Below are 11,266 nucleotides of genomic sequence, written 5' to 3'. Positions count from 1 at the left end.
AAAAATAATAGTGAGCAACACATACACACAGTACATGTAGTATGTGTGTTGCTCACTATTATTTTTTATTAGACTTACAAACTTAGTTTCAGTGATGCCATATTGTTCTTTCATTTGGCCGGAATAGCAAGCTGCTTTCGATCTGTACACGTAAGCCATTTAATTTGTATATTACACAAATGTTTCCGTGAACTGACAGTTTTTAGGTTAGAAAGGTGCAAAAGTGCAGAATCACTCCAGCATCCCCTTAAACTAACAATAGGATCAAAGTTAAACTTACCGCGCCGCGAACGCGAGAGGTCTGAAATTGCGCGCGAGTCGCACGCGACGGATCGGCGAGCGTTTCGCGTCGTTCGGGCGTCAATTGCACCTTCGTGTGCCTTTTTGCGACAACGAGAAGGGAGTCGCGGCTCGATCCCTTATCGTCGGGCGATTGTCAGCGATCGCAACGCGCGCGCGATAACGCGCGCCGCGCACCTGACAAGCGCGGCCGACCAATGCGAGCGCGCGCCCGCGCCCGCGCCCGCCGGCGGCCATCTTGCGCGGCCCCGCTTTCGCGTCGGAGTCGCGTGGCCCGCCGCTGCCTTCTCAGTGTACGCCGACAGTCGAGCGCGGCTGACTGGGTGTTTGGAGTTGGACGATTTTCGACCGCGCGCGAGCCTCCCGTTTGTCATCGACGCTGAAAGAGAGAGAGAGAAAAATAGGGAAAAGTGACACCCGGCAGCGAGATCCGAGGGTCGCTCGAACGGCGAGCGTCAGCGATGACGCTCGACGCGCGATATCGCGATTTTTGATCGAGCGCGATCGGTGTCGTCCTGTGTGTGCGCGCGCGCGCGACGTCTGTGACACGTCCTTGTTTATATTTCGCGCGTCGCGGCGATCTCGCGCCGCCCGCCTCGTAGATCGCTCTCTGTGCAGCTCGTCGAGCGTCCCGTCGCGAGGGAGGATGAATTAATATCCTGGATTACACGTCGGTAGCGAAACGGCAGCGGCCGGCTCGATCGGGTTTGCATCTACCGCGCCGTCAACGACGCTCGCCGATGCCGACGTGAACACCGAGGCCGCCGCTTCCAGGGACTCGCGAGAAGGAACGTCCGCAGACGCGGCGCGGAGGTAGGGTGCAATTATAACCCGCGGTCTTGTTTCAAGGCGTGGAATAAGACGTGCATCGACGTACGCGTGGAGAATTTCGCACACACGAGTGCAATTTGTGAGCCACGCGAACCCCATTGTATCGATTGTGTTCCCGCTTGAATTTGCAAGTGATTTTCGCACGCGCGGGAAATGCCGGTTTACGTTCTTTAAAGATACATCAGCTCGAAAAACGGTTTTATCCCTTTACCTCTTTTTTTCTTTCTTAGTTCCTTCCATCCGATTGTATATTTAGGCGCGTGGCGAGCAAATGTTGTCGGCCTGCACGAATGCAATAGTCGCCCAACGCGAAATGGATGTTGTCGTTGACGCTTGCATAATAAGACGCGCTAATAAGGACGCGACCGCGTAAACAGCAGGGACCACCTGCGCGCGCGCAAATGGCAGGAATTTAAATCGCGCGATCCCGTCGCGATAGGCGACCTTGATTATGCAGCGCGGCAGTGGCATCCCTGCTGGGCAGAAAGCGTGTCGCGTAAACGGCATTAATCGCGTCCTGCGCACGGCGCAGGAGATCCGAACTTACAATTAGCCGTGCACTTTCGCCGGGATTAGCGTCCGTCTGTCGCGCCTGTGTCGAACGTTGGCGCTTCGACTCGCGAGAATGTTGGAAGAATTTCCCCGGTTTTCGCCAACGTCGCTTAATTACACGGAAGGAATTTTTTTAATTTACCCCGAAGATTATATAATCGTGGAACGACACGGCATTTCGGAGAATTTTGTGAGTTTTTTTTGAAATTTTACCGTAGATTTTACTTGGCGTATATTTTACTAGTAAAATGTATGGCGAAATTTGAAAAACTCTCGTAAAGTTCTTCAAAATGCCGTGTCCCACGATCACATATGATTTTCAGGAGAAATTTTCGGAGAAAATTCTCTTCGTGTATAAAAATTATATAATCGTAGGACAACGGCATTTCGAAGAATTTTATGAGAGTTTTTATGAAATTTTACCATACATTGCACTAGTAATTATACTTACAATTAGTGTGCATTTTACTAGTAAAATGCATGGCAAAATTTCAAAAACTCCCATAAAGTTCTTCAAGATGCCATGTTGTCCCACGATCACACATGATTTTCAGGATGCATTTTACTTTATGTATGAAAATTATATTGTATAATCGTAGAACAACGGCATTTCGGGGAATTTTATGAGGTATTTTTTGAAATTTTACCATACATTTCACTTGGTATACATTTTCCTAGTAAAATGTATGGCAAAATTTGAAAAACTCTCATAAAGTTCTTCAAAATGCCATGTTGTCCCACGATCACACATAACTTTCAGGTTAAATTTTAAGAGAAAATTTTCTTTTTGTAGTTTAAATCTACAGGGATAGATAGAAAGAGACAGGGAGAATTAAACTAACAATAAGATCAAAGTTAAATGACGTTGGTGGATACCGGGGTTAAAGTTCTGTACTTCGAGCCTGAAATCGAAATGCACCCTAGACGAGTAGGAGAAACTGACAATTTCCTTATTTACCTTGAAAATAGAATATTTGCGGAAAGCCGCTCTGATATTTTAATCGCAGAAATGCCATCCAGTTGATATAATTGTGAATAACGGCTTGAATATTTCACCATTTATCTTTAATGTCCTCCTTTATGTAATCCGGAAAGTTACATCTCGAAAGAGATGTCATTAAAACCCTATAAAGCTTCGATCTTATAGCTTTAAGATGATATCAAATAGCAACGCGATCGTAACCGGTTTATTATGCGGAGCTTCATTAGTCCACGATCTGTGCAATTAGTACCATAATTGTTTTATTCGACCGCGGAGATAAAATTGTTGATCTAAAAAGCAGATATTGCTCATCCGCTGGATTGTTAAATGCAAACGATAAGTAAAAAGGAGCCAGCTCTCGATATCATCTGGAGCATAAATATATAACGATAATCTGGATGTAGCGCTGTCTTGTGCAGTTTTATGATACATCATACAGTACGCGCAAACTTGATATATCTTCAGCAAGATAAGCTAGCCTGGAAATGTGCAATTAAAAACGCATTCTAAGCGCTAAGAAGGTAGACATAATATTGCGACGTACACCTACTTTATTTGCGGCGAGAGACGGATTTGCGTCGCGCGAATCGATTGTTTTCGCGCCTCTCTTCAATTCGTCGGTCCATTGTCGTCCGGGAATTTCTGCCGATCGTCTGCCCATACATCATTGTTCCTTCCCAAGAACAATAAGCCGTTTAGCGTGTTCCACCGTGCACTTGTGTTCGCCTTTCGCATCTGGAATGCGAACGAAAGCGAACCGGAGTTTACCTCGTATAGACACAATGACAGTTTACCTGTTTTCCGCTCGGTTATGTGACTCTGCTCGATGTTATTTCATTTTAACGCTAAATATACGAGACACGCGATTCACCATGTGAAAGTTGTAATTGCTGCAACGGTGAAAATCGAATTTTATTCTTTTCAATGATTTTTATACACGGAGAGAATTCTCTATTCAAATTTATCCTGAAAATCGTGTGTGATCGTGGGACAACATGGCACTTCGAAGAGCTTTATGAGAGTTTTCTAAAGGTTTACCAGACATTTTACTAGTAGAATGTATACTTGTAAGTATAATTGCTAGTGAAACGTATGGTAAAATTTCAAAAAACTCATAAAATTCTTTGAAATACCGTGTTGTTCCACGATTGCAATATTTTCAGGATAAATTTTAACAGAAAATTCTCTCCGTGTACCTTTCTATTTATGACATAAACAAGTTTTCGGATCGACAGAGCACCTCACCGTTTGCATAGACGCACAGTATGTTTCTCATCGTCCCTCCTACTTTCCTTATTTTTCGCGATGTATCTTAAAAGAGATTTCAAATAATACACAGGAAGTTCGACGAATCATCGCGTCAGTTCTTGAGTAACAGCGATTTATATTTTTTATTCTTTTATGAAAAATATAAAAAATATAAAACGGTAGAGAAATTTTAACCAAACATTGATCCGTCAATTGTGAGTAGATAAGTTTAGTTTTAAACGATATATTGTTATTTGTTTATTCTGTGGTTTGTTGCACGAATATCGCAGTAGTATTATTTTCCCCGATTATTTTATTCGCTTCTTTATTTCCTCGGGAAATTTTAAGGTAATTAATCGCATTTAAAAAATCAATTCCAGATTTTGGTACGGTAGAGTTTGATAAAGATTGAATTTGCTTTATTCAATTTATCATGACGGTTGCATTTTACGTGCATTGCAATATTTCATCGAATCACAGTAAATTGACGTAATTTAAAAAAATGTTATTTTATTTCGCTTGCTATCGCAGTATAAAAAATGATATTTTTATTTGCTGGAAATGCTGTTTTATTGTTAGTAACGGGCAGAGAAAGAATTATTGGGTCTTAATGCGATCGCTGGCACCTACCGTCCATGGTCTCCCGCTTGTTTTCTTCTTTCGATCTTGAATGCGAGATTGTGTTGAGCAGAAATTTTACGAGGCCGTCATAACATTCGTGGCGTTTCGGCGTAGAGAATAAACGGAGTTGTTCCGCCGCATCGGCGGCGGTGCCAGACATCTCCTTCATTAAAATCTAATTAAATCAAGCGAACGTGAGTGTGGCGCGCCTTTGTCGCTCTTATCGCGGTTCAATGTTTACCGTTAGACGCCGATAAGCTCGGCGATACCTGTAGTCATTTTACGCGAGGCAAGTAATTATATTCGGTTATTTACGAGGAAGTCAGAAGCAAGATTAGATAGTCGGAGTGTTAGAATTTAAATTTCTTAAATCTTTTTTCGAGTGTCTTAAAACTTACTCGCGATTTAACTAATTCGGAAACTAAACGCACACATCTTTGAGGGTGGGTCAATTCGATCCTACAGAAGTTCCGATCAAGTGTCTCTCGCAATCAGAGGCTAAAATTAATTTCTTCGACGGTGATGATGTGTGAAATTTCGAGTCAGCTGCATACAACTATAGCGTGGTGCACGTATAAATAGACGTGTGTCGAAATATTCGCGCAAGCATCCTTTCCGTTCGCCACAGTGCTGTCTGACTCATGCTGGACATTTTTTTTTTAAAGCAAAGAATTTGTACAGGCCGCTCCATTCTGCGCGAATCCTGCGTTTGCACAAAGATGCTGACGTTCTCCTCGGCCCTCGTCGCAAAACGCCTGCCCACGCATTGCCTCGGGCCGTAGGTATATACAGGGTGTCACATGATAGTGCATTGATCGCCGAGCATGGTTCTTAGATGAGCGATGCCTAGGAAGCTGCTGGCTTACGGGACGCGACGTGAAAGATTTAGCTACTCGTTAACGCGCCGATTTTCCTCAGCGTAATCCCGCAAAAGCGACTGCACTTAAAATGGGACAAAGCGAAATTACTCTAATTGAAAGAAACGTACACAGAGCCTTTCTTCCTTCGTGACTTTATCATCCACGTTTTTGTCTCTTGCAGCGCTCGCTGAGATATTGCGAAGTTCTTTTGTCATACATTTACTTTATTTCACGTTGGCACAGTGGCATAACCAGAAACTTCAAAAGGTCCCTCGTTAACAGAGCCCCTGTCTTATTCGTCTTATTATAGAGAAATATTCTTTTTGTGTTCCAACACACGGCGAAGACATACATTTAACTTCGTAGTCGTTGCAGCGACGAGAATGAGAGAGAGAGGGGGGGGGGGGGGAAGATCTATTCATTTCTTTATATAATACAAGTTCATACTGAATGCACACTGAATCGCTTCTTGATTGTTGTTTCGTCGGGAGGCGCCCATGCATTGTGCAGTGCGTTTAATATAAGTATTTTGCGATTCACCTGAACAGTTACGTACAACGGTTTAGGCGGACTGAAAGAAATGATTAAAAAATTAATGGTAATGCTAAAATAAAATAAAAACCGAAAAGCAAGAAAGTATATAATTTTAATAAATAGCACAATTCGTAGCGAATATAAAGTTCTCCCAATTCCGTGGGTCATACCGTCTTTCAAATTGTATGAACGCGGCTGAATAAATAACAGCATCATGTGAGGCTATTTTGTATGACATTCAATCACGCTTTAAACTTTATCGTTGTACCGCGAAATCGTACGAGGGAATGGAGAAAAATAATTATGCCCAGAGGCACCGACTTTTAATCATCTCGGCTGCATGATGAGCATGCGAAGTGTCAACGATGAAAATCGATGGTGTATTCGTACGGACGGGAATTCATAAATAATTTATTCGCGACTGCCCGATCGATATGAATGACAGAAAACCGAGCGAGAGCATGCACGCGTAACACGAATATAATTATGAAAGTACGCGTGACGAAATTAACAAGCGGTATGAAACAGGGTCAACCAGTTTCATCCGTTGGCACACTTCAAGCCGTATTTGGACGATCATAATAATTCCATTGCCGTCGTGATGATCGTGTGAAAATGCTTAACCCAAGTATCATTTTTAGCAATTTCTTGTAAATCGGTCTTATGAAAATTGGAGAAGCTTAACTCTTTCGTTTCACATCGATATTGCGTGTCTTTATCACGACGAAACAATCAGGATTGCTCCCCCGTCTTCTCACTAAAGTTTTAATCTAATTATTTTCATAAAACACATTGACGGACTTTGTATAAGGTCCTGATTTTGTCTGTGGCTACACGTAAGCACTAAAAGGGGCTACATGTCGAAGGGAGCGTAACTTCGCACGGGATCTCCCGGTTATGATTTCATTAAAACTTCGTGAGACTTTACTCAACAGAAACGATTCCGGAAGCTGTAACGGTTTCTAAACTCAACTTGGACGAAGGCTATAAAGCTTGAATATGATAATGTACAATTCTCTCTCTCTCTCTCTCTCTCTCCCCCCCTCTCTCTCTTCTTTTACATTTGCACCTGAATATTACTTTAAAACTTTTTTCAATCCCGAAGACCCCTGATGCCTATCGTTTTCCGAATACATTAATTCTGTTATCTATTCATTCTTGTCAAATTGTCTCGTGAATATAATTTTGTTTACGAGATACGCAAAAATAAAACAATTTTGACCACAATCAACTTTTGTAACATAAAGTTCGTTAATTATTTTTAGCGACAGCTATTTGACTTTCTCGAGGTAAAATATACAGCGCGGACTGCAATCTGTTATCACGCGGATCAAGACGAGAATTTTGCGCGAGGCTTGCACCGTATTTCCAAACTCATTATTCGGGGCAGCTGCACCCGCTGGAAATTTCTCGAGGCTTTTCAGGCACCCGCACTTGATAAAACATCGCCACGCGATGCAGAAGCGCAGAGCCTATCGGTGTTTGGATAAGCTAGCGTGAAAATAAAGGTCGTGTTAATTTATGTCGAGGCAGGATGTTTCATAAATTTCACACGATATGTTTGGTGAAGCATCCGGTACTGCTGATTCTCGTTAGTTTCCAGCGATCGCAGTGATGCCGATAGCCATTGCTGTTTGCTACGAAGAGAAGACTGTTTTGAACGAATCTATATCTTTGTTATATTGCCTGCTGCCAAAATTATCTTCGACGACTTTTTTATCGCGCTATTATCTGCTACTCCCGCCAAACTGTTTCGGGAGCAATTCCAAGCGGAACAAAGTCATTTAGAAGTCAAGATGGCATCAAAGAGTAATCATTTCTAAAAAGTCAAGATGATATCATTTGAGGGTGTGGTGCTGGAGTAAAACAAAAAGTATAACCGCGTCGATGAAAGTTTAGGCGGACCATTATTTCGTTTGCCCTAGGTTTGCACGCGAAACTTGGAATTGATTCACTTATATTTAACGAGTTTGTGAAAATATGTATTTGAGTTTTGAAGCCTTGACATCCTGATATTTTATTCATCTACAAGAGATAAAATAAAAGCCCAAGAATACAAAATATTGAGCATTGTACTTTAACATAAGTCATATTCTTATCGTAATAATCAGTTTGGTTATAAATATCATTTTCCATCCATTACTATCCATTATTATCATATTTAAGATTCTCACATACAAATGTGAGTATCGGAAGTAATTAAATTATCGCGAACCACGTCAAACGGTATCTCTCAATATTGTTTCTGATCAATTTCTGTCACGATGGAAATATTTGCATCCAGTCCATTATTACCATATTTAAGTTCTAACATACAATTGTGGGTATCGGAAGCAATCCAAGCCCAAATTATCGCGAACCATGTCAAACGCTATCTCCCAATATTATTTTTGATCAATTTCTGTCGTGATAAAAATATTTGACAATCATCACGATACTATTTTGACTCCCTTGTTCCGCTTGGGGTATAAAAGAGAAGCGCGCCACCGTCTTGCGGCGAAAAGTTAATAATTAAGACCGCGTATATTTCGAGTGCACAGAGGCCGGAGACGGGTTGAACAAAGCTTCGGGTGTTCGTCGGCCCCCACGTCAAACTCTCGGTGTCGATCGCAATCGATACAGTCGCGTTGCTTTTTCCAGCGGCGAGCCTGAATGGAGTTTCTATCCGCGTTACTCCGGTCGCTTCATTCACACGTCGCGTCGGGTGAATGTTACGTTCGATTCGCATTCATCCGTTCCGCCGGCTACCGCAAACAGCGTGGCGTCTATCGCCTTTCCCATGTCCCCTACGGTGCAGCGATGCGTTTATGCATATGCATACACCTGCAGCACCGGTAATTCTAGTTCGATCGCGCGCCGGAATACGCCTCGTCGCCCGCGGTGCTTAACAATTCTCACATCTTTCCGGACCTTTAAGACAACGGGTCGGCGCTAAAGATATTTTAACGCGGTTACAAGACTGCGACGGCTAGCTGTTACTGTCGCTGCACTTTTAAATCGCCCGGTGGTATGTATTTATAGAACGCCAACCGCAGGGCCATGTAGGCTGTATGCATCGCGAGCCGCTCGTAACAGTGTTGCGAAATTTGGACCGCGAGGACGCGAGCACGTGCTCATAATTTAAACCCCCGTACGCTAACATTTTTATCGCACGAAACGATGTTTTCGGTACCGTGTGTTTTCAGAGGTAAATCGCATAGGCGCGGCCTGAGAAAAAGGTTTGCGTAAATCAAATTCCAGCGCGAACCGACGTGGAAAGTTAGAGGTCGGTCTGTAACATACTATCGTCATATAGTGCTCTGCAAATAATATTCGATTAAATTACGAAAGTAACAACGGTGAATGTTATTGAACTTTTACGGCGCTCTATTCCATTCTAGTTTCCTCGCTGCTGTCTGCTTTTTTAAATAGCAGCAATATTTTAAATAACACCAGATGACATTGGAGCTTTTATAAAAATATACGTGAAAGTTAGATGCACAAAGTGAATACAACAATCTCCTCACAGAATACACGCGTCAACGTTCCTTAATGTTATAGAATGAAAAAAATTGATTAAAATAATCAAGTCATTTTTTAAGATGAGAAAAAATGAATGCGGAAATATAAATGGCAGTTTCACAATCAGTTGTATTTAAAGTTCGCGTACGAGAGACAATACGAATCTGTTATTGCCATAACTTCTGCGTAAGAAGTTTCGTTGAACAACAACGTAATACTTTATCGTAATATTTTTTTGCCCGATTATATTTTTTAAGCAATTTTAACTGCCAATGCGATCGACTTAATATTAATTATGTTTTATTAATTTTTCTTCTCAATAATGAAGTAAGATTTAAATCATACAAAGCTCAATCGTTTGAAAAGTATCTACGTATTTGAAAAGGCAAACCTGGTTCGTTCTTCGAACCGGAAGTTGGTGTCTGAGCGTTACGCCTCACCGATTTCCTGGTTCTTCGTGATCTTCCTTTCCTCCACCGACAACACATAGGATATATCTCATTGGCAACGTATGTTACAAGAATTATTTATGTCGAAAGGGTAAATTACATTGTTTGTAGATACTTGCCTTGCAATTTTCGCAAGAAATCCATTTACGCGAAATTATTTCTCTTCCTAATTTGGCAGTTTCTGGAAACTAGAACAAATCCAAGGTAAAAAGGAATAATTGAAAGATTAATTTACTCATTCGCGAGTCTGTACAGTTTCTCAGGATAATACCGTGAGATTATAGACAAGTTACAGTTGGTTCTAAACGATTTAAGACGTTAATTATAAAGTATAATTAACACTCAAAATACTGTAAATTCGTAAGTGTTAACGGATCCTTATCAGCAATCTTACATTATCTTTTTACAAATACACATGCTCAATCTTTATGAGCGTCGTTGGCGCAGCTCTTTGTTTGGCTCTTGTCGTGAAATTGCGCGCGGGGGGGAATACGAAACAAATCGTGAGAGGAATTCCTAATCGCAAAGGGACAGACAAGCTGCTTGGCAGTTGTAAACTCGGTTTTATCTCCAATTTGATAAACACCGACTTCTCGTTAGAAAGGAAGTGCCGCGTTACAGCTGAATAGATTGGAGGAAATACCTTTCACCCGGATGGATATCTTAATTCAATGAGGCTCTTGTTGAATACGCAATATAAACTATTTAAGTCACGTTTTAACAAAAACTTAACGCACTTTTAATAATAATTTCCAAAAATTACTAGTATTGTTTTGAGTGGAACATATATTTCGTAATTTGATACAATACCGAAAAATTTTTATGTCACATGAAAATGTAATAGTATCGCATGTACAATTAGACAGCAAACATTTAGAATCCAGATAAAACCTATTATAATTCGTGAAAAACGAAACACTATGTCTTCGTATTTTATCAGTAACATAGTTCAGAAGCATATGCTGGTTTGATTTTTGAGGGAGAAGCTTAAATGGAATTTAATTTGCATACAGAGTGCTGAGCGAATTCGAAAATTTGTGTGCAGACTGCGCATCGCTTTTTCTTCTCTCGTGAGAGCGGATGTGCTGGATTATCGCACGCGCGAATTTCAAGTTCTTCTCAGGAATAGTAAATCACCTAAAAACACGACGTGTATAATAGATAAACCTTTCCGCGGAAATGCATAAGAAAGATTAGATTAGCAAAAGAATAGATAGATTGCTCTAATGTAATTGCATAAATATTCTTCGATGTCTTGTTGTACTTACGTACATTGTTACGGCGGAAGTTTCGTGCGGTTCGCTATGCAGCATTATCTGGAATAGCGAAATCATTTGTTTTATACTAATTAAGTTTATCCGTTAATATACAGGGTGAGTCTTTCCATA

The 11,266-nt window shown here is 41.2% G+C and overlaps 2 protein-coding genes across 3 annotated transcripts in view; one reads left to right on the top strand and one right to left on the bottom strand.

Annotated features, from left to right (window-relative positions):
* Positions 1–588: 588 nt before the first annotated feature.
* Positions 589–11,266, top strand: part of LOC105559951 — a gene marked incomplete at its 3' end in the record, with an annotated part of 70,852 nt that continues 60,174 nt past the window's right edge. Inside the window, exon 1 of the mRNA XM_012008625.1 lies at positions 589–1,113. The remainder of the gene's footprint in view (positions 1,114–11,266) is intronic.
* Positions 10,647–11,266, bottom strand: part of LOC105559937 — a 3,000-nt gene continuing 2,380 nt past the window's right edge. The window contains exons 3-4 of one of the 2 annotated variants that reach the window (XM_012008599.1): positions 11,147–11,194; positions 10,647–11,015 (exon numbers count right to left, since the gene is read on the bottom strand). In XM_012008599.1, the coding sequence (XP_011863989.1) occupies positions 10,998–11,015; positions 11,147–11,194 (66 nt within the window). In that variant the 3' untranslated portion in view covers positions 10,647–10,997. The remainder of the gene's footprint in view (positions 11,016–11,146; positions 11,195–11,266) is intronic. The other variant, XM_012008600.1, reaches the window with a different exon arrangement.

The sequence above is a fragment of the Vollenhovia emeryi genome, unplaced genomic scaffold (assembly GCF_000949405.1).
Source record: "Vollenhovia emeryi isolate VEMERY1.0 unplaced genomic scaffold, V.emery_V1.0 DF939248.1, whole genome shotgun sequence".
Taxonomy (NCBI): domain Eukaryota; kingdom Metazoa; phylum Arthropoda; class Insecta; order Hymenoptera; family Formicidae; genus Vollenhovia; species Vollenhovia emeryi.
The sequence above is the reverse complement of the archived record's forward strand: the minus strand, read 5'-3'. Positions and strand labels throughout refer to the sequence as shown.